The sequence below is a fragment of the Aethalodelphis obliquidens genome, unplaced genomic scaffold (assembly GCF_003676395.1).
Source record: "Aethalodelphis obliquidens isolate GAN/ISIS:26980383/991018 unplaced genomic scaffold, ASM367639v1 scaffold69, whole genome shotgun sequence".
NCBI lineage: Eukaryota > Metazoa > Chordata > Mammalia > Artiodactyla > Delphinidae > Aethalodelphis > Aethalodelphis obliquidens.
Genome location: NW_020838013.1, coordinates 3,185,874 through 3,208,085, shown reverse-complemented (window position 1 = coordinate 3,208,085; position 22,212 = coordinate 3,185,874). Strand labels below are relative to the sequence as shown.

Genomic DNA, 22,212 nt, shown 5'->3' with positions numbered 1-22,212 from the left:
CCAGCATCTGAGATCCTCAACTCCACACAGCCCCAGTAAGGATCGCAGACAATCTTATCCGCCGAGACCCCGCCCCCTTCCGTCTATTGAAAGCCCCCGTCGTCCTGAGAAAGCCCCGGAGCCCTGGCTTGGCCTTTTCTAACTTTATTGCTGGCGAGGAACAGGAAGAAGGGGGAGGGCGGGGATGTGGCAGTTCAAGAGCCGTCCCTCTCCCTCGGTGCTGGCCGGCCGGGTCCTGCCCTCGGGGAGGGGCTCTGGGGGGCGTGCCTGGGACCCCCCAGCCCACCACGAACACACGCACACACACTCACACGGACTAATAAATACGCCCGGGCGGCGCGGCCGCCCAGCCGCCCCTGTCCGTCGGGGCCTGAAGGGCCGCGCGTCCCCTCCTGGTAAAGGGTGACGACGGCCCCTACTGGCCACGCGCGGCATCGGGGAGGGTCCGGTCCTCCGGAGCGCAGGCCCGAAGCGGCGACCGGGCGCGACGGGGAGAAAAGCTGCGGTCTGGACGGACCGGGAGGGGCGAAAACGTCCGGGCCCTCGCGGCCTCAGCTCAGCACACAGAGTTCGCGCCGGCTCAGCTGCCGGCTCAGCTTGCGGCGCCGCTGCTCCAGGCCGCGCTCCAGGCGCTCGTCCTCCTCCAGGGCTCTGGGAGGGAACGGGTTCAAGTCAGCCCCAGCGTCAGGCCCCACAGGCAGGCCACCCCCGGGGTCCAGACCGAGCACGCCTCCGAGAGCCCCCCTGGAGCCTCCCAGCTCCCAGCGCATCCCGGCCCCACTCACGTCCGCTCCTTCTGGTCCAGGTTCCGGACCAGCTCGTCGCGCTGGTTCACCAGCGACACCAGCTCCTCCAGCAGGAGCTGCTCCCGGTGCTGCTGCGCGGCCGTTTTCAACCAGTCTGAGGACAGAGGAGGCTGAGGGTCAGGAGGCGCCAGCCCCTGCCCGGTCCTGGTCCCCGGCCCCCGGGCCCCATCTCCCACCTTCAATGGCCAACATGGCCCGTAGCTCCCGGCTCAGCAGCTCGAACCTCCGCTCTAAGTCCTGCTCTTCGATGCTGGGGGGGTGGGGTGCCAGGTCAGGGAGAGAGGAATGGCAGGGAGGGCCCAGGGTTCGGACCACTCCCTGGCACCCCCGCCCCCCACCTCACCGCCAGTTCCCATAGATGGCTGGACGGAGGCCAGAGCTATACCCTAGTCCCAGCTTGGAATCATCTCTTCTGTTTTTGGTTTTTGGGCAGCATGCGGGATCTTAGTTCCCTCAACAGGGATCAGACCCCGGCCCGGCCCGCTCCAGTGGAAGCACGGAGTCCTAACCACTGGACCGCTAGGGAAGTCCCTCTTGTTTCAACTGTTCCCCAGCTGCTGGGAGTTTATATCGTCTCCTCCCCTCATCCCACCGCCTTTTCAACAAATAAGAAACCCAGAAGGATTATTCAGATGGATATTATTCATAAGCAGCAAGTATTGGACTAAAATTATTCTGAAAAATGACCCAAGATGTAAAAGGGAGGCAAAACCACTTCCACCACGCAGGGCTATAAAGGCCATGAAGCCCAGAACTGCTCCTGAGCCCACCCAGGAAAGCAGCTCAGCTGTCTCTCAGGCTCAGTGTTCCTTCCTGTAAAGGAACAGGGTCCAACTGGGGCACTCAGCACTGACCTGCCACATTTTTCTTTGGGCCTCGATTTTCTTATTCATAAAAACAGTACCAATTTAAGAAGTATACATTTTATACAGGAAATTATGGAAAAAATTAAGATGGTTGAGCAATTTCTTCAAAAAAAAAAATTCAGAGAAAGAAGAGAGCAGTGAACAGTTCTAATTAGAGTAGTTAAGATTCCATCTGCTCTGCCGGCCCTGGGTGGGCAGGGGTGGGGCCTGGACAGGGAAGCACCAACACTCACAGCAGCTGCAGCTGGTCCTGCCTCCGGATGAGAGCGTTCTTCTTGTTGACCAGTGTGAACCACTCCTGGATCAGTACCTCCTCCTGCAGCCTGTTGGCACCTGAATCGGGCCAGGGCAGTCACCAGGCCTGCCACTGACCCCTGTGTCAGCAGCAGGGAGGCTGGGGGTGGGGGACGGTGTCTGCTCCCTTGTGGCATCTCAGAAACCTGAGCTGTGCGCCTCCAGCAAGCTGCTTCCCGGCCGGGGGCCTCAGGGTGCCCGGCTGTAAATGGGGAGATGACCCCAGCCTTGTCTCCTCCCACTCCTCCCAGGGTCAGAAAGAGCTGCAGGGTGGGGTAGCCGTGGTGGCACGTGCTGGGGTGTGGACTCCAGATGCCCGCCCCACCTGATTCCATGAGGCTCCTCAGCTGCGTCTCCACCTCGGCCGCCCGCCCATCTATCTGCCTCTGTTCCTGCTCCAGGGCCTGTAGCTCTGCGCACACATACTGACTTGTGTCCTGGAACCGTTGCTGGGGTGGAAAGCGGGGGCAAGGGACAGGGTGGGCTGAGCCCAAGCCCTGCCTAGGAAGCCCACCCATCACTCCTCCCACCTCAGCCCTCCTTACCAGCCCAGCCTCCTCTGCTGGGCTTGGGGGTAGCTCCTCCGATGGGGGACTCCCACCTGTGGACAGATACCAGGCTAAGGCACCCCCAACTGACATCTGTCCCCAGAAGGTCCCCAGCTCAGGATCTGTGAGCAGCCTGAGTTCAGCTGAGTCGCCACCCCTTCAAAACTACTCACCAGGGGCCTGCTGTGGGGCAGGGCTGGGGTCAGGGCTCACGACTTCCTGTGGAGGAGGAGGCCAGTAAGGGCTTGGAGGGGCTCCCCAACAGCCCGCCCTGGGGCCAGCCGGAGCCCCACTCACACAGGGGAGGGGGGACCTCAGTTCCAGGCCCTGCAGCTTGGAGGTCCTGCATGCACAGAACTCCACCCCCATCCCTTCTGGGGAAGCACCTCCTAGAGCAAAGGCCTTCACCACGCCTGGCCCTGTGGTCCTGGGCCAGTCCCCTCCCACTGGCCGAGCCTCGCAGTCCTCGTTCCTGGGGCCTCACAGGGCTTTTCTGAGTCGGGGGTGAAAGGCTGTGAGGGGCCCAGCTGGGGCCTCTCCTTCCCCCTTCTGCCCCCTCCCCCATGAATCTCCCTCAGGTCATCTCAGACTCTGTCACCTAGTGCCAGCATCCCCATCATGGCCAGGGCCCCGCTCAGTGACACTGAGCTGAGCTGACGTGGCAACCAGTACCTCTGTCTCCTGGCCAAACGGGGCACCCTCCCACCTTCTCAGTCCCCACACCTAGAGAATGCTGTGCCTGCCGAACAACACTTGGAACAGAACAGGCAGCTGCACCTACCAATTTCAGCCGGGAAGGGCAGCGCTGGCCCCTCATGTGCCCCGCCCCTGGCAACTTGCTGGCACTGTCAGCCCTGGGGGCCCCCAAGTTTCAGCTCAGCTAATAGCCAGGCCCCCTTGATGGCTCCTGCTCTGGCCACCTTTCCAGGTCGCGAGGTGGGGAGAAAGTATTGAGCCACCCCCACCCTGCAACTCTGAAAGTGTTGAGTCCACCCCACCCTGCAACTCTGAGAGGCAGCCCTGGACGTCCCCTGCTCAGGGGCCCTCCTCTCTGGCCTGGGTAGGTGGCGGCCTCTTCACCAGCCTCCCCCCACGCCCTGCCTGCTGACTTTACCCTCAAGCCACAACTGAAGGGTCTCCCTAAACCTTCGCCCCCGATGGTGTCACTCTCTTCACACCCCCTCTCAGCTCCCAGCCTCGTTGCCACGGCCTGGTGGCAGACCCAGCCTCAACTCCTACTGCCCCGGGCCCCACCCAGATGCCACCCTCCGGCCCCAGTGGTGGACTTTCGCTTCCCCAAATTGTTTCCTCAGCCTGGAGCGGGCTCTGTCTTGGGCAGCTGGACGCCAACTCGACCTTCCTGACCCAGCTCGGCCCCACCTCCTCCAGGGGCCCCTTCACAGGGCTTTCTTCCTCCCTCCCTAACTTTCAGGCCTCCTGAAGCCTCCCTGACTCCCACCCTAGCCCCCAGGGCCTCCCTCGTCACAGCTGTGGGTTACGCCTGTCTCCCTAAGCAGCAGCGGCCCCTGCAGACAGGTTGGGGTCCAGAGAATGCACTCAGGGCGCACCGGTTAACTGTAACGGCTGATACGCATTAAGCATCTATTTGTGTGTTGGGTGCTGTACGTGCATCGACTCATTTAGTTTTCCCAAGAACACTGTGAGGCGGGGAAGGTTACCATCCCTACTTTACAGATGAGGAAACAGAGGGTCAGAAATGACACTCAAACAGGGCCGGCCCAGGCCTAGGGCTGTCTAATCCAAAAGTTTGTTCCCAAGCTTGGCCACCAATTTGCTGTTTGCCTCTGGCCCAGTCACACGCACTGGGCCTGTGTCCTTGTACGTAAAGGACACAGGGCTCCAGAAAGACATCTGGGGAAAAACAGTCCCCCCCCTTTTTAAAAGAAAATTTTTTAACAGAGTACACTCAGGTTGGGGTACCCCTCTTTTTTGTTGTTTGCTTGTTTGTCTGTTTGTTTGTTTCGGCTGCACCGTGCGGCATGTGGGATCTTAGTTCCCCAATCAGGGATCGAACCCGGGCCCCCTGCAGTGGAAGTGCGGATTCTTAACTACTGGACTGCCAGGGAAGTCCCTCACAGTTCCCCTCTTTTGACAACACCCTGCATGAGTACCTCAATGCCACTTTGCAAAAAGCTTTCATGTCTTTACTTCTCATCCTCAGGAAAAGAGCACAGAGAGATTAAGTGGCTCGTCCAAGGTCACACAGCCAGTTCATAGTGCTGGGCCCAGTAGAGGGCGCCATTTTAGAGTTCAGTGTCGGAACCGGGATTCACACCAGTATCAACTCCCTTTATCTTTTCATATCCCTGAGCCTCAACATTCCCACCTGCAAAAGGGGGTAACTGTTCCTTCCTAGAAGGAGCAGTTGCTGAGGGGTTGAGGGGGCAGACCAGGCATGAAGCAAGTGCTCAACCAATAGGGCAGGCGGATGCAGGAGTGGAGAAGCCCCAACCTCAGCAGCAACTAAGCTTACTCATGGCAGCCTTGATGGGAATTCCAACGCTTCCTCATGTCTGACCCAAATTCCCCTTTCTACACCCTCATGTGTGGCCCCTCCTCCAGGAAGCCTTGCTGGGCCACAGCAGAGGCACCCTGCCCTCCTCATGGCATTGCTTCAGCCCTGCCCCAGCTTCAAGGCGACTGACTTCATCCCATCCAGGTCTCTGGGAGCTCGCAAGGCCAGGGGCAGGCCCTACGTCCTCCTACTGTACGCATGGGGGGTGGGGGATGGGAGTGGCCAATGAGGAAGCATCCCCTCCAGCCCCATGGGTCATATATCTCCTGTGGGACAAGGGTTGGAGGGGGGCCTGGCTTGGAAGGACCAGATGCTGGGACTTGGGCCCAGAAAGATGGAGCCTCCTGTTTTAACATATAAAGAGCCATTGAGACACATTAAGGCAGCTTTGGCCAGAGGCCAACACAGGCCAGGAGAGCACAGCTCCTATGGGTGCCTCTAATGCCCTTCCTGTTTCTCATTCATAGGCTCAATGCTGCACCTCTGACCCTGCACTCAGGGGTCCTGCTCTCCAGGCCAGCCTCATCACCGCCTGCGGACCTTAAGGGAGGTGGCTGGCAGTTCCCTAAATGAGACCTGAGCTTTCCTGCTGCCACATTTTTACTTGTGAGGTCCCACCTCTTGAGAACCAGCCCTCCGATTCTTCACCTGGGAAAAGCTGCCCGTCTTATCAGCCTGGCTCAAGTGGCTGCTTCTTCCAAAAAGCCTCTCCCAATTTATTCCCTCTTTTCCTTAGAACTTAGGGGTCATGCCTGGACAGCTGAAGGCTTGAAGCAGCCTGACAGAGCTGCCCCTGCTGTCCAGGACGGTGCTGCTGGAAAGCCCATGGCCGGGACTTCAGTGGCTGTGAGTCCTTGAGCAAATCCCTGCCCTCTCTGGAACCATCTCCTCTTTAGTGTATTGACCATGAGACACCCTGGGAGGCTGACCTGAGACCTGCAAGGGATGGGGGAACATGGGCACCCAGCAGAGTCTCCCATCTCCAACTTTACATGATCAGAGAAGAGAGGAAACTGGTTTCCAGTGTCTGGAGTTAAGGATCCGAGTCAGAGTATCTTGGGGTTGGAAGGCCCTGGAGAGCTCCCTTGAGTATAGAAACCCTGTTCCCAGCTTACAGGAAAGTGGTGGCTGCCGGTAGACCCCGCGCCACCAGCAGGGAAAGAAACGCCCCAACCCACTTAACAGTCCATAAAGAGCGCTGACTACACGGAACCTTCTAGGAACTTCCTGCTACAGCCTGATTCCACTAACTGGTTGCCGTGCGTTAAAAATCACTAGCCTGCATCTTGGCCAAGGCTGGCAGCAAAAGCCAGCGGCAGGACTTCCCTGGTGGCGCAGTGGTTAAGAATCCGCCTGCCAGGGTAGGGCACACAGGTTCGAGCCCAGGTCCAGGAAGATCCCACGTGCCACGTAGCAACTAAGCCCGTGCGCCACAACTACTGAGCCTGCGCTCTAGAGCGCGCGAGCCACAACTACTGAAGTCCGTGCTCCGCAGCAAGAGAAGCCACCGCAATGAGAAGTCCGCGCACTGCTCCCACGCGCAGCAACAAAGACCCAACTCAGCCAAAAATAAATAAATAGACAAATTCATTTAAAAAAAAAAATTGGCGCCGGGTCGCCGGCCTGGGCACTGGCGCCCCCGCTGAGGAGTTGGCAGAGCTATCTCGTCCTCGAGCGGGACTTCCGCAGCACCGGTGCCTCAAATCAGACGCCTACCCGCATCTTGCAGAGGCCGGCCGCCCTGAAGCCACCGCCCCCCGCCCCGCGCCAGCCCTGCCCTTGGGGTCCCTCAAGACCCGCCCCTGCTCTGCCCTGCTCCCCCGACCCCCGCGCCGCTGGAGGGCACTCACCGCCGCCGCTCCGGCAGCTCCCGCGGCTCCCGAGTCCGGGTCGTCCCCCGAGAAGGAGCTGCTGTTCCGCAGCCGCGAGCGCCTCTTCTTCAGCAGGTCAGCGTCGCGCACGTGGGAGAAGGAGCCGTGCGCGCGGGGCGGGGGCACGGGCCCGGCCTCCGCGTTGACCGACGGCCGCCGCAGCCTCACGCCGCCCGCGGCGCCCGGCGCCTCCATCCCGTTCACCAGCCCCTCTGTCGGGGGCACGGATGCCCGGGCTCCAGGGCCGTCTGCCGGGGCCTCCACGGAGCGCGGCTCCTGGGCGGCCTCGGCCCCGCGGTCCTTGGAGGCCGCCTCGGCCCCGCGGTCCTTGGAGGCCGCCTCGGGGGCCGTCCCGTACGCGCGGGTCGCGGCCTCCTGGGGCTCCTGGGCCCAGTGCTCGCGCAGCCGCTGCGCCAGGCCGCCGGTGTCCAGTTCGTCGGGCGGGCTCGACTGGGAGCTGGCCACGCGGTACGTGCCGGCGCCGCCGCCGCCCTCCAGCTGCACCAGCTGCAGCTCCTGCCCCGTGCAGAAGGCGCGGATCTGGCACAGGTACGTCATGACGATGAGCTTGTCGGGCACCGACAGCAGCACCATGTCCGCCGGCTCCAGAAGCCGCGACACGCCCAGGGCCGCGAAGCCATCAAAGGCCTAGGGACGGTACGTTCGTTCGGGTCATCGGCGGCGGGTCAGCCAGCGACCCTGCCGCCCCGCCCCGGAACGACGAGGAGGTCCCTGCGACTGGCACGCCTGGGTTTGCCAACAACGCCTTCACCTTCCTATTGGGGGAAATCTAGCAACATGGCCCGCCCCTGCGTTACCCAGCAACTGCACACCAAACGGGGTGCTTTTGGGAAAAACCATCTGGTGGAAATATGCTTAAAAAAAACAAAGCTAAACTCAGGAAAACGAAAAATATAAAGACCAAAAGGGTAACTAAGTGGCAGAACTTCCAAAAGCCACAGCTGGGGCCATGAAGCCCACAGATTCCTCTCCTACACACAGAGGGGACAAGGAACTTAATCTTAGCTTAGGCCTGGCTCTGGATCCTCCTTCCCTCCAGGCACCACTCCCACCCTGTCTCACCTGCTTGTTGTTCTGTTTGATGTTGAGTGGGTCCAGGGAGGCAAAGTCGCTGCAGAGAGAGCGCTGATCAGAGGCTGGATTCACACCACCCTCCCCTCCTGGCAGCCTCCCCCATTCATCTCCACTCCCTCTGGCAGCTCACATCTTGTCCGGGTGGAATCGGTGCAGGATGGCACAGAAGGCCAAGCCGTTGCGCCAGGATGTCGTGAAGTTGGTGATGCGGACGCCACGGTAGCCGGCGGTGACTTCCTGGCACCACTCCAGCAGGGACTGACTGAAGCTGACCGGGGCGGGTGGTGCCTGGGGACACAGGGATGGGCTTAGGGAATGTGGACGTGGGACTTGTGCCCTCTGCCCCTCGGGCACAAAACAGCTCCAGCTCTGGGTTTGCAGGAGTCACCACGGACCACTGGCCAGGGCCTTAGGGTCAGGCAAAAGGGTTTCCAGCTCCAGTGTTATCTACCAAGGTCACCTAAAAGGTCAGTGGCCCCCAGGCGATATCAGAGGCCCCCAGCAGCCACACCTCAAGGTCAGCCCAGAAAATCAGCTTTCGGGGCATCCCGCTCCATGCAACCCAGGGAAGACAGGGCGGGGGAGCCAGGGCACCCTCGGAGAGGAGGGGGTGAGGGGCTCCTTGAAGCTGAGCTCCTGTCCCACCCCACCCCAGTCGGCCAGGTGGGTCCATGCAGAGCCGCCGTTAGCTCAGCCCAGGTTAGTGGGAAGCAGCAGACTGGGCCCTCGGCGGCCCCCATCCCTACCTGGCTGCCCGGCAGCCTCCTGTCCTCTTCAGGCTCCTCTGGGGAAGAGGCCCCCGAGGGCCTGGGCACCCCAGCCCCTGCCCCACTGGCCACCTGCGCCTCCATCAGGCTGGCCTCTGGGAGGTTTCCCTCAGCTTCTTTTCCCTTCTCGGTTCCTGAGACCCCAGCCTCTGCTTCCTGGGCCTCAAAAATACCAGATTGGTTCTCTGAAGCCCCCGAAACCTCCGTCTCTGCTTCCTCGGCCCCCCAAACCCCAGACATGGCCTCTGAAACTCCCAAAGTCCCAGCCTCCACCTCCTGGCCCCTCAAAACTGTAGTTTCTGCCTCTGCTCCCTGGGACCCTAAAATTCCATGCTTTGTGACTGGGGCCGCTAAAGCCTCATATCTGAGGGTCTCCCAGAGTCCAGTCTCTGCCCTCTGGGCCCCAGAAGTCTGAGCCTTTGCCATTCTAGCCTCTGGCCCTGAGAACTGCGAATCTTCCACCTCTGTCTCCTGGGTCCCCAATGTCTCAGTCTCTGTCCCTGGGGCCCCTGAACCCCCTACCTCTGTCTCCTGGGTCCCCAATGTCTCAGTCTCTGTCCCTGGGGCCCCTGAACCCCCAACCTCTGTCTCCTGGGTCCCCAGTGTCTCAGTCTCCATCCCTGGGACCCGTGAACCCCCAGCTGCCATCTCCTGGGTCTCCAGTATCTCAGCTTCTGCCGTCTCAGTCTCGATCCCTGGGACCTCAGAACCCCATAACTCTGTCTCCTGCATCCCTGTTATCTTAAATTTTATCTCTGAGACCCCTGAACACCCCATCTCTGTCTCCTGGGCCCCCAATATTTCAGATTCTGCTGTATCAGCTTCTATCTTCAGTACCCGTGAACCCCCAGATATCTCCTGGATCCCTAGTATCTCAATCTCTGATATCCTAGTCTTCGTCCCCAGAACTCCTGTACCCACAGCCTCTGTCTCCTGGGTCCCCAGTACCTCACACTCTGCCATCCCGGCCTCTGCCCCTGGGACCCCTAAAACGCTGACTTCTGTTTTCTGGGTCCCTAGTTCCTCAGACTCTGCCATCTCAGCAGCCTCTGACTCCAGGACCCCTGATCTCACTGCCTCTGTCTCCTGGGTCCCCAGTATCTCCACTTCTGCTGTCTCAGTCTCTATCTCGGGGAACCCTGACCCACCCACTTCTGTTCTCTGGGTCCCCAATAACTCTGATTCTGTCACACCAGTTTCTGTTCCCAGGTCCCTCAAATCCCCAGTTTCTACTTCCCGGACCCTCATATCCCTGGACATCACCCCCTGGTCAGCTGCTGGTGGGGCCCCCTGGTACTGGCTCACCTGGGGCCTGGCGCTTGCTGCTCCAGCAGAGGGGCCCTGCTCCAGGCCTGTCCCCCCAACACCAGGGGCTCCACCCCTCACCTCTGCACCCTCTCTCTCCTGGCCCGCAGCAGCCCTGGCCCCCTTGAGGTCACTGAGATGCCTGGATTGCCCTGCCGGCTCCGCTGGGGGTGGGCTCAGGATGGTGGGAGCCTCTTCCCTGGTCCTGACCCCTGTCCTCCCCTGAGAGCCCCTTGGAGGAGCCTCAGGAGTTCCCTTGAATCTTGCCTCAGATGTCACCCCTGTAGCCTCTGGTCCCTTAGTGTCCACATGTCTCACCTTTGACCTCTGCTCAGCATCCACCTGACCAACTTCTAAACTCTCTTCAGCCTCCCCAGCTCTGACCTCTGACCTCTTACTGTTCACCTCTCTGACTCCTGACCCATGCTCAGTGTCCACCCCACTAGCCTCTGGCCTGTCCCCAATGCCCCCCTCTTCAACCTTGGGTTTCTGCCCTTCCAAAGAGTTGCTGGAATCTCTGTCCTCAATGCCTGGGCCCAGCCCGGTTCCCTGGGCCTCTGTCCCTTTCTGAGGGCTTGCCCAGGCCTGGGTCTCCACAGCAGAATTCACTCCTGTTGGGGGAGCCCCTGAGGCGTTGGGGGCCTCATCTCCCCCTTGGGGGACTGGGGGCCAGGGGGCATCAGAGCCTTTCCGGAGCCGAGGGGCCGGGCTGGGGGCCGCGTCCTGGCCTGGCTGTCTTGAGGACCTGAGGAGAGAGCAGGAGGGTGCGTTGCAGGGGCTCGTTTGGCCCCCCGCTCTCAGCGCCCCCCACCTCTCAGATTGCTGGGACCCTGGAAAGGCAGGTTGGCAAGGGGTGTGCAACTTCTTAAGAGTAGACAGGGCGGGGTGCTGGGGCTGACCCCAAAGCTCACCTTGTCTCTGGTGGGGTTCCGGGGGGGCCTTGGGGCCTTGGGCCCCACGTGGCCCCCTGCTACAGGAGCTGGTTCTGACCCCTGGCCCCGGCAGGCCCTGGCTGGGGGCGCAGGGGCACTCACAGGGGCTGGGCTGGTATCCTCGGCACTAGAAGGGCTGGCAGCTGGGGGGAAGGAAGGGGGATGCTGAGACCTGGGCCCTGTGACTGGAGGTCCAGTCTCCACCGTCCCAACCCCAGCCTGGGCCTCACCTGCCTGCCGGGGCCGAAATCGGCCCTCTTCCTCCTCCTCACAGAGTGTCTTCAGCTCCCGAGAAGTATCTGGGGGTGGGGCGTTGGGGGCAGGTCAGCCCAGGGAAGGGCCCTGCAGGTCTGACCCCCTCCCCACAACTAGAATGCTGGGCCTACCTGGGAAACGCCCCAGCCTCAGGGAACCGCCCCGGCCTACGAGAAGAGACAGGTCCACAGGTGCAGAGGAAAAGAGAGACAGGACCAACAAGGACAGATGGAAAAAAAAGCCTTAACAAGCAAAAGGGAGGGACGAGGTTGGGTAGTGAGGGGTGGCAAGCCTGGACTGCAGCCCCTCTCTGCGCTTTTGGCCCAGCTGTCTCGGGGCAGGTACGTGGGCAGGGGTGAGGAGAGGGCCAGGGGCACAGGGAGGTACTGGAAACCCATTCTGCAGGACAATCAGGGCTGCTGGGCAGGTTGGGACCACCTGGCAATAGTGCGCTCCGACCACTGGGCGTGCACAAGCTGGCCCTGCCCCAAAAGAGCAAGTGGATTTTGGCCCGGGTCATCCTCCACCCTCCCTAGGTCTTGGCGATCTCAGTCCACAGCTGTGAGCCCACCTGGCTGGAGGACACGAACCCTCGCGTCCGGGCCCCCTGGGCCATTAGCATCCTCCTCATCGCTCTCAGCAAAGTCTTCCAAGTTGCCCACGTCACTAGGCTTCATGCTCATGAGGCTCGCAAGACTCTGCATGTCATCATCCCTGGGGGTCAGAGATCAGGGGTGAGGGCTACGGTCAGAGGTTATAGACTAGGGCCCAGGAGGGCAGTTGGACACTCACGTGGCGCGGCCCTCCCGCAGCAGCACCCCAGAGAGAGTGAGGCTCAGCTCGGCCTGCACCACCTTCACCGACTTGGGCTTCAGCCGCAGCCGCAGTGAGGCTTGGGCAGGCACAGGCCCTGCATGGCGGGCCAGGTCCACCTCGGCTGTGGCCAGCACCTTCCGCTGCCCCTTGGACTCCTGGGGGCAGGAAGAAGGAGCATCAGTGCTGCCCCAGAGTCCCCGAGACCCCAGGCTCCAGCCCGCCCCAGCCACTCACATTCTCAATAACAAACGTCCACTCTTTGGCCTCATACTGGTCCACGTGTGGGTCCTGGGAAAAGGGGGCACCGGTGAGTACAGAGGCTGCTGCGGCGGGGACAGGGCAGGGAGAAGAGCCTGTGCTGGCTCCGGAGGTGATTGTGTGGGGCCTTCACACATGTTGAGCCCTCCTGGCAGGTATGCTCCCGGCTTCTCCTGATCCCAGCTCTCTTCATGTGGTGGCTAAATGCTACCTCCTCCAAGGAGACCTCCTGGGCCACTCACACTGAATAGGCCCCCTGCCATGATTCTTGGTCTCACCCCTCTGTTCTTTTCTATTTGGATGGATAACGCACCAGGGGCCTCCTGTGGCTGCCCAGGGTTGCAATCACTGGCTCATTCCCATCTGTGCAGGAGGGCTAGAGACTTACCCTGTATAGGGTCACAGAGATGTCCACATTCTCAGGTACCATCCACAACACGGTGCCCCGGTATGGGTTCTGGATGCCCGGCTGCCAGCTGTGGGCCTACAATGAGCAGTCTGAGTCCTCCCCCCAATCCTAACTCTCCCCCTAACCCCTTGCCCTTATCTCCAACCTTGACCCCATCTTTCTCTCCCTTCTATGGATTCTGATCTGAACCTGAACCTGACTCCACTCACCCCTCAGCCCTGACCCACTTACCACCCCCAATTGGCCCCACCCCCAACCTGGACCCCCAGCTGACATCCTCCCTCACCTTGGAGCAGATGCGTCGGTTCCGCCGGGTCCACACTACCACCAGCTTATCCGGTTGCCTGGGAGGCGGAGCGGGGAGAGGGGGCTACTCAGTCAGGCCCACCCGGCCTTTCTATCTCCTCCAGTCTCCCTTCTGCCCACATCCCCCTCCCCCAGGACAGGGCCCAGACAGCCCCTTATCTGGGGCCACAGGGAGTAGGGTGGGGCTGCTGAGGCAGGGTGAGGCCTGGGCCAGAGGGCAAAGGCCTGTGGGTCAGCAGGAAGTATGAAGAAAGTCATACAGAGAGACAGGCACACACAGAGACAAACAGAAACACAAGTACCCTGCAAGAAACACAGACTCAGAGACACAGAGAGACAGCCTCAGAGTAAAAGAAGCCCATTCACTCACAAATATTTGTAGAGTGCATACTATTACCCCAGCCCAATTTGGGGGCAGAGCCAAGCAAAGGAGAGGCAAGACCTTTCTGGGGCAGGGAATGGGTCATGTCAGGAGGGTCTGGAGAAGGAAGGCTCCAGGCAGAGAGGATGGCAAGTGCCAGGGTCCCAGGATGGGGGTGTGGGTGTAAGGTCGGGAGGGGAGGGCAGAGGTTGGGAAGTAGGCAGAGAGGCATAGGGTCAGCTTGTCATTCGATACCCTCCCAGGACCTTCCACGCCCAGCCCTTTGCTTTGCAGGGCCCCCGATTCTCGCAAGGGGCACCAGGGAAGACTTCTAGAAGGCGGCATCTAAGCCGAAACAGCACATGCCAGGGCAGACTCAGGAGAGGCAGAGATGTGGGGAGACAGAGACAAAGCGAGAGGAGAGTGTCAGCTGCGCGGGGCCGAGTCCCAGACACGTGGCTGGGCCTGGAAGGAAGAGGGCCCCTTTGCGTTGGAGGGGCCGACTGCTGCCCAGGAGGGTGGGGATGGTTAGAGGATCATCAGGCAGATGGCAACGTAAGAGTCCTCCTTGCCTGTACCCTGTCCCTTGCCAGGACGCTCAGGTTCACCCAGCGCACTGCCCCTCTGGAGGCCGAGCCAGGATAACTGGCTCTCCTGTCAGCCCCTGAGGATGCCGAGACCCAGAGAGGTTAGGGGCCAGGCAAGGGCACACAGCTGAGCCTAGAGCCCTCCAGCCTGGAGCCAAGTGCCTCTCCTGGACCCCAGACTGCAGGCGATGGCTAAGGGCAGCCATGGGGACTTCCCAGAAAGGGGAAGAAGACAGTGAGAGCCTAGGGAGGGCAGGGCCTGGCTAGGCAGCCTGACTCAGGCTGGGCACGCCCTCCTGGGGAGCCGTGACCTGGGCAGAGGCAGCTTCCTAGCCAGGGCTCCAGGCGAAAAACCTCAGGAGGCCCTGCCCGCCGCCTGTGACTCAGACACGTTGACAGTGCCCACACCCTCAGCCAGCTCTCCGGACCGTGCCCAGCGTCCCCCTGTCTTCACCCAGGGTGCTGTGGCAGAAGGCAGAAGCCATAGGCCAGAGTTCAAGTTCCAGCCCTGTGCTGTGTTACCCCAGCCGGCCCGTCCTTTCTGGGCCTTGCTGAGTGGTGTGAACCACCCTCTGGCTGGCCCAGGCAACATCAGGGATATGACAGCTGCCCAAAGGACCCCAGGCCTCCTGCTCACTCCCCTCCCTTTGGACCCCCTGGTCCCTTCCTGTGCTTTCACTTGGGAGCCTAAATTTAGCCCCGCCTGGCGGCTGAGGCCCCCACAGCTGTGCCCTAATCCAGCCAGGGGAAGCTGACACTAGCAAGCACGTATATTTAGGGTGTGACGCAGGGGCCCAGGCAGCTGCGGGTGGGGGAATGTGAACGAGATGCCCCGGGTCCTTTGGCAGTCTGGGCTGGGGGGTCCTGCACCCCCTCACCTATCTCCCTGCACCCCACCACCTTGCCTTCCCCAGGCTCTCTCCTCCACGACCCACAACCTCCTAAGTCCTCAGGCCCTTTTAAGCTGCTCCCCGCCTCCCTCCTCATCCCTCCCAGCGCTCAGTTTCCCCTTTTAAGGATATTGTGGAGACGGATCCAGCCTCCCAGCGCCCACTCCGGCTGAAGGGGCGGGTAGTTCCTCTGGTTCAACAAATGGGCAGCGGAGGAAGGGGCAACATCCTTGTTCTGAGCTGGACTAGGGCCATGGTGTTTGCCGTCCCAGCCCCTCCACCTGAAGACCGGCAAAACTTGCTCCCTTGTCTGATGCCACCTTGAACCATCCCTCTGGCCAAAACCAGGAGGCCTCCCTTCCCTCAGCCCTGAGTGCAGTTGAGGCAAGTGTGGGCCCAGACAGATTCTCCGGTCGCAAGTCCTGCCCTCCGCTCCCCAAAGGCTGCCCACACCCTCAGCTCCGGGGATGCCACAGCTGCAGCGGCACTTCTCTGTGCCCGGGTCACCAGGGCCTAAGTTGGGGTAGGCGGCGTCTTTGGTCACTGGACTGGGGGCAGGATTCTCAGGCCCCAAGGCCGGATGGGGTCCCCGCCAGTCTGGGGAGTGCCCCAGGCCTCCCTCCCACTCACCATTTCTTGGTGCACTCCACCACCAGCTCGTGGTAACAGGCCACAAACTGGAACTTGGCGGCCCGCTTGCCCACGCGCTGCAAGCGCTTCCACACCGAGGTCATGGCCCTGCCGCCTCCGCCGCCCGTTCCTCAGACCCGGGGCTCCCGCTGGCCCGCGATCGCTGGCCTGGCCCAGGTCCCCATGGCCTCCGGGCTCCTATCGGCACCGCCCGCCCCGTCCGTGGGGAGGGGTCCGAGGCGCGGGACCCGGAGCCGCTCTTGCCGCCGCCGCCGCTGGGGCCCGCTGGGTGGTCTGGCTGCGTCGGCGGGGTCGTCCGGGGCGCGTCGTGTCGCTGGAGCGCTGAGCGGCGAGCGCGCCGTTTCCTGGAGCTGCACCCCCGTCGGAAGGCGGGCGGGGCTCCGGCGGGGGGCGGGGGCCGGGGTGAGAGCGCGGGGGCGGGGCGGCCCGGCTTCCGGGGCCTCGCGCGGGAGGGAGAGAGAGGGGCGACGGGGGCGCCTGGACCGCAGCGCCCGCTTGTTGCGCGCCGAGGCGGTGTGGAGGCGCGGGCCGGGTGGGGGGCGCGCGGGCCGGGGCAGGGAGCCACCAGCAATTGGTACCGCCCTCGCGAGCCCTGCCCCGGCCGCCTCCCTTCCTGACCGCAGCCCTGGGAGGTACGTACTGGTGGCCCCATTTCACAGGCTGGGGAAAGAGAGACCCAGAAAGGAGAAGAAACGTGAAGGATCACAGTGCGCTGAGCCAGAGCCAACTGGCCTCAACACTGGGGAGAGGCAGACTCCTGCTGCCACCCACGAATTAACCAGAGCAGGAAGGAGCAGGGTCAGCGGCCAACCCGGGTAGCCTTACCTGTGGGCAGCACCCACTTGCCAGTTTCAGAACCTGACTCTCCAGCTGTCAAGTGGGAAGGTGGTCCCAACATCCCACAAGCAGATGACTTCCAACAAGCGTGTGACCTTGGGCAAGGTACTAACGCTCTGAGCCTCAGTTTTCACCTCAGTGAAATAGGGATAATTATAGTTCCATCTTTTACAACATCATTGAGAATGAAAGCTTGGAAAGCATTAGTGTAGAACCTGGCTGATTTTGCCGGTTTTATTGAAATCCGTTATCATGGACGGGAGTGTGTGTGTGTTTACTCTCCCTCCCCTGGGAAGCCTGCCCCGGGGCGTTAACCGCTCTGTTCACACCTAGATTAGAGCCCTTATCGCCAGCCCGCCCGGCTGCCTGCTTGGTAATGAGCCGCTGCAGGTGTCAGGCGCAGAGTTACAAGAACTGCCATAGAGCAGCACATCAGCCTGTTCCGTCTGCCAGTGTGAACGCTCTGCTAGGTTTGTGAATGGACAGAAGCCTGGTCCTTGATAAATACTCGGTTTGAACAGGACGTCTGATCTGCCAGGAGTGTCAGTTGAGTTGTGTCCAGGAGGCATGGGGATGAGCAGCCGGTAAGCCTAAGTGCGCAACTTTGAGGTCCTCTCCTCTTCTCTTCGTTTCAGGAAGCTGTGGGGTATTGTGCGTGTGTGTGGAAGCCTTAGCACCCACCATTCGCAAGTGTTCAGGCTTCTTTGGGGGAGGGGAGGGAACCTGACACCGGGTTTAGCTCCTAGACCCAGCATCGCGGTTCTCCGTTTCCTCTGTTAGAGAAAGCCTTTTACATACAACCCTGAAGGTCCCAGGTGCTGTTGAGGGGAAGCCAGGCATAGAATGAGGGTGTTTACGCCGCTGGGAGTCTCATGCATCCAAGCCCAGAGGCTTGCCCCCATCTCCCCTCCGGGGCTTGTCTGGCCTCTGGGGAGGCCTGGAGCACTGCGATTTCACCCCCCTTCTGCCTCTGCAACTCTTTTCTCCCGCCTATAGGTCACTCATTCGTCCCAGGCCCTTCCAGGAGGCGCCCTCCCCTCTCTCGCCTAGGGCCCCTCGGCCCGGCCCGCCAGCCCAGGCCCACCCATTTCCTGTGCCGCCCCAACCCCGCCCCCACTCGGGGTGGAAAGTTTCTCTCCTCGAGAAGGGCGGCTCCTTCTCTTTCCTTCCCGGCCGGCCAGGAAAGCCCAAAGCGAGTGGGGAGGGGCGTTGAGCTCCAGGCCTCCGGCCAGAGAGGGGAAGTGACTCGCCCGCACTCACACAACCAACCGCGGGACCAAGCTGGGGCAGCTTGGAACGATCGGCAGATCGGCGACTCTGCCCGGGGAGCGAGGGTTCGCACCCTGGCACCGCCGAGCCTCTTCCAACTCGGGGTCTCGGGCACCACCTGCTGGCGGAGCGCGGGGCAGCACTTTACAGAATTACCGCTTATCTTCCCGCCCCTGAGCCAGGCAGTCAAAACACAACAATGCTGAGACAGTTATTTATTTATCTATGCGCCCAGGAGGCTGGCCCCTAAACTTAAATATCCAGCGCGGAGCCTTGGCCCTCCCGGCCGTGGGTGGTGCAGGAATGGGTCCTGGAGAGCCCTTGTCTAGGGCCGTGGAACCCAGGGACCAAAGGTGGGACGCCCCTGAGCCAGCAGCTGCCAATAGCAGCAAAAGGTGAAGAGACAGGAGCCAGGCACTCATCCCAGTCACAGAGGTGCCAAGGGAGTGCTAGATGCTTTGGACCCCACCGCCAGACTGAAGGTCGGCCAAGCTGGAGGAGTGAAGGTCCAGTGCCATGGGCAGAGGCTGTAGCGCAGGTACCTGCCCCAGTGCCAGCTAACCCAAGACAGGAGAGAGAGGGTAGGCAGTTTTGCTCCCAAGGGGCCCAGGCCTTGCCCTCCTCCTGTGAGGTGAGGTGGTATGGGGGAAAGCAGGCACTATAGTCTGAATACTTGCTGAGGGGTGAGTTTCTGAGCCTTTTGCATGGGTACATGCCCCCTACCACCCTAGCTCTTCAGAGGCTGATGTGGAAGGCATCCTGCAGCCACTGGTCTCGGGCATTGTGCGTCTGGGGCACAGTGAGGGGTGGCGGGTCTGGGGGCAGGCTAGCATCAGGAGGCTCGTCATCATCAGATAGGCCAGCATCAGGTGGGTAGGAACTGTCTGAATGCAGGGAGGATGACAGGTCCTGGCACAGGCTCAAGTCTTGGCACAGGTGCTTATAGTCCTGGATCGACTCATACAGGCCCCACAGCTGGCACAGCAGGGACATGTCCAGCTGCCGCAGGCCCACCTGCAAAAGACTGAGAGTGGGCTGGGGTTGGGGTCGAAGCCACCCCCCTAGCCAGTCTTCCCAAGCACAGGTTTTTGTGGACATCAGATGCCACCTACAAGCTGTGAATCTGTAGGCAAAGCCACTGACCCTCATCTGCAAGATGGGGACAACAGTTATCTAGCAGAATAGAATGAAATAACACTAGTAAGGCATTTTAAAATACATAGTAACTATTACCATAAACGGTAACTAATTATTGTTACCATATCCCCTCTGACCCAACCGGCTTCTGCCAATCCTCTAGACCCAGATAGCGCGCTGCCTTATGTACTCCGCCCCGCCCCAGGACCCTCAAGCTCGCCGGCAGCCCCCATCACCCCGCAACGCCCAGCTGACCGAGGCAGGGCTACTCACCATCTCCTTGCGCAGCGCCGCTAGCGCCGAGTCGAGGTTAACAGGGCGACGCGGGCCGCGGGGTCCCGCGGCAGTTCCCGCGTTGGCGGCGCCGGCGGCGTTACGGGGCCCGTCCGGTACGCGGGCGGCCCGGCTCAGCTCATCGTGGATGCGGCTGCGCTGGCTGTAGACGCGCTCCAGCTCCCTCCACGAGCCCCCGCTCGCGTTGAGAAGACCGCTGAGGCCGCGCGGTAACGGCGGAAGACCGGTCAGGGCGCAGCCCGCGCCGCTTGGCGCCTCGGCCGAAGGCAGCCCATTCATGGCCGGACCGGCAGAGGAGGATGCCACCTCCTTCCCTCCAACGCTCCGCCCGGGCCGCCGCCCGCAGGCCCCGCACCCCGCGGCCCCGCCAGCCGAGCCCAGCCGCCGCCCGCAGGGAGTGCTTTGTTCCTACCCGATTCCTCCGACTCCGCCCCCTGCCCACCCCTCCGTGTGGGCAGGGCCTCTCTTAAAAGGGCAACGGCTGATGCGCCCACGTTGCCCCAGGTCGCAGAGAGCAGAGAACAGGCAATTGGCCACCAATAGAAGGGGAACAGGAAAAAGGGGTGAGGGAAGAGGGCAAAAGCGGAGCGTGCGGTTCTTTCGCGGTTCTCCACCCCCACACACAACACTTTATTTATTCTGCCTTATTATAACTCTCAAGGATCTAAAAAGGGGGGGGGTGGTCAGGAGACTGAGGATAAGTCCATAATTGATCCCTAATTGACTGACACCCTGTCAGTATCTGAGTACCTGGTCTGGGCCTGAGGTGGGATAGGATGATGGTGTCGGGATGCTCGGGGAAAGGAGGGGAAGCTACCAAGGGGACTGGAACCCCAAATCTCACTCAAGGGTGGGGAATGAGCACTGGATGGCTGAGGAGGTTGCAGGGTTCCTTTAGAGAGCGACGCCTGTTTCTGCTTTTGAGGAGGCTGTGGCCTCCTCATCAGAATAAAAGTATCACATAGTCCTCTCCCGCCTCATCCTTTGAGTGGGGAAACTGAGCAGAAACAAGCCCAACTCATCTCTCAGGGCATCAAGGAGACCAGACTGTGACAGCATGAGAGGCCAAAAGTAGGAAAAAGACGAGCAGAGCTGGGGCTTACATGCACACTCAGAACCAAGAAAAGAAAAAAATCACACAAGAGGAACAGCTGTTTTTCTACAGGGATTTTCTCAGGAGGGGTTCTTTAGTGTTGCAGCTGCTGCAGGCTGCGCAGAGCTTCAGCACAAGCCCGGATAAGGCTACACAGCTGGATGCTAGTCTCCAGGGAGGTGCTAGAGCCCAGCTCTGCTGAGGCCCAGGTCAGTTTCTGCAGGAGAGCCTCTTGTGTGCAGACCACGACATCTGCATTTGGAGGCACAGCAGGAGGGGGCGGCCCCTGGACTGCCTTGAGCCCTGCTGCAGCTCCCTCACAGTGCTCTGGACGGGGTACTGGGGGCTGAGGGGCAGGCCGAGAGCCCAAGGGGGGCTCCGAAGCAGAGGCGAGCTGGTGCTCCCGAGCTTGGGAGAGGGCAGCCTGGGCATTCAGAGCTAAAAGAGGAAAAAGCCGGTGGAATGGTCAGGATACCTGGCTCACCTCAGCCCTGAGCCACTTCCCTACTCTTTACTGTTCTGCTCTCTCTCTAGTTGAGATGTTTTCCCTGCCCCAGTATAAGGCAATTTATCCATTTTCTTCTTTGTATCAGAGTTATTTATGCCCTTGCTTCATCTCTCTCATCAGAACTATGCCTGATAAGCTAGACCCTCCATGATCTCTGGCACACGGTAGGTGCTTGGTGCTCTTACTGAATGAATGGTCCTTTCCAGAGCTGAAAGGAGAAAGCAACTCACCCCCGCCTCACCCACAAATACCACTGTCACCTCCCACCTACTGTTCCTGAGCCTCTCTCACCACACTTCTTCACCAAGCACACTCGACACCTCACCCGGATTATCTTTGTCCACGTCTGAGTCGAGCTCCTGGCAAGCCACGCAGTAGATTTTCCGCTGTTTGTCTTGGAGGAGGATCGTCTAGGGGCCAGAAAGCACACGGGGCAGGAGTGAGACGCCGGGCGATGGGGTCCAGAGGGGAGCGCTGGTCAAGGGCCGTGTGGCCTGGTCCGCGGCCCCATCCTGGATCCCACGTCCCGAGTCTCTCCTCACCCCGCAGTCCGCGCACGTCTCGCCCAGCATGCGGTAACCACGCAGCAGGTAGTCGCCCATGAGCCGGGAGATGCGATCCTGCCGCTCCCGCCGCGCTTGCAGCACCTTCGTCTCCGCTTCGGTCGGGGGCTCCCAGGAAAAGTCGTCGACTTCTGGGGGAAGAGAGGCACAAGGGGCCGGGGGGTCTTGCCGAAGCAGGCTGCAGCCCGCAACCCGCAGCCACAAGCCCCCGCAGCCCAAGTCCTCACCAGAGCCGTTCAGGGCCATGTTACCGTTGTCGCCGCTAGACTCAACGGAAGTGACGCACAAGCCGCGCGCCTTCCGCTTGGCTCCGCCCCCTCCTGTGGGGCCGAGGATGAGGGCGGAAATGACGCTCTGTGTGCTCCGACGTCGCGATGCCCAGAGTGGGGCGTGTCTGCCGCAGACTAGACCCTGTCCCATTGGTGCGCCCCTCGGTGGGAGCCTGTGGACAAGAACTTTCGACTGGCCGGGCCTCAGGAGGGGCGTCTCCGTGATAATGCAGCTCAAAGTCGCAGGGCCCGGAAGTGGCTGCTCAGAGTCGCTCTTCCTGCCCGCCGCGGAGGGAGGGGACCGGTTGGCTTGAGAAATCTCCGCTGGCCTCCGCCTCCCCTGGAGTTTCCCTTTCCGCACTGGCAGGACCCGGGGCAGGCGGGGCAGTGGCAACATCACAACACCCTTGATAACAAACGGCCCCTTATGCATGCGTGGAGCCTCCTCGGGCCTCAGTCCTTCCCTTCTCACTTCAACTGGCAAGGCAGGCCAGGCGGCGATCGTTCTCGCTGCCTTTCAGCTTATTTCAAGACCCCTCCCCTTCTGCACGTTCGGTGTTACAGTCTGCCCACTCCCTATCTTCCCCACCCAAAGGCCTGGGACTGATTCAAAGTCAGCCCTTAAGAAGACATTTTGTTTTGTTGAAGTTTGAACCCTCGAAAAGCCAGCTGACTGCGGGTGGGGGTGG

The 22,212-nt window shown here is 61.2% G+C and overlaps 3 protein-coding genes across 4 annotated transcripts; all 3 read right to left on the bottom strand.

Moving 5' to 3' along the window:
• Positions 1-128: 128 nt before the first annotated feature.
• Positions 129-15,964, bottom strand: EHBP1L1 (EH domain binding protein 1 like 1). The gene is given in 20 exon segments (XM_027090309.1): positions 129-651; positions 786-900; positions 983-1,056; positions 1,906-2,005; positions 2,292-2,415; positions 2,512-2,567; positions 2,688-2,733; positions 6,901-7,569; positions 8,005-8,053; positions 8,147-8,304; positions 8,763-10,833; positions 11,000-11,016; positions 11,018-11,163; positions 11,251-11,319; positions 11,847-11,989; positions 12,068-12,246; positions 12,326-12,379; positions 12,738-12,833; positions 13,045-13,102; positions 15,533-15,964. Coding segments are annotated over 20 exon segments (4,428 nt in total). The 5' UTR covers positions 15,637-15,964; the 3' UTR covers positions 129-551.
• A 1,895-nt stretch (positions 15,965-17,859) lies between these two features.
• FAM89B (family with sequence similarity 89 member B) lies at positions 17,860-19,505 on the bottom strand. The gene is made up of 2 exons (XM_027090322.1): positions 19,070-19,505; positions 17,860-18,673 (listed from the first exon to the last, which is right to left on the bottom strand). Exons 1-2 carry the CDS (start codon positions 19,367-19,369, stop codon positions 18,395-18,397), a joined length of 579 nt encoding a protein of 192 aa, XP_026946123.1. The 5' UTR covers positions 19,370-19,505; the 3' UTR covers positions 17,860-18,394.
• A 590-nt stretch (positions 19,506-20,095) lies between these two features.
• ZNRD2 (zinc ribbon domain containing 2) lies at positions 20,096-22,072 on the bottom strand. 2 transcript variants are annotated; one of them, XM_027090321.1, is made up of 4 exons: positions 21,527-22,072; positions 21,234-21,385; positions 21,017-21,101; positions 20,096-20,621 (listed from the first exon to the last, which is right to left on the bottom strand). In XM_027090321.1, the coding sequence occupies exons 1-4, from the start codon at positions 21,954-21,956 to the stop codon at positions 20,278-20,280; spliced, it is 1,011 nt and encodes a 336-aa protein (XP_026946122.1). In that variant the 5' UTR covers positions 21,957-22,072; the 3' UTR covers positions 20,096-20,277. The 2 variants fall into 2 exon arrangements, with proteins under 2 accessions (XP_026946122.1, XP_026946121.1); XM_027090320.1 differs by having other exon boundaries at positions 20,165-20,621; positions 21,482-22,072.
• Positions 22,073-22,212: the final 140 nt, after the last annotated feature.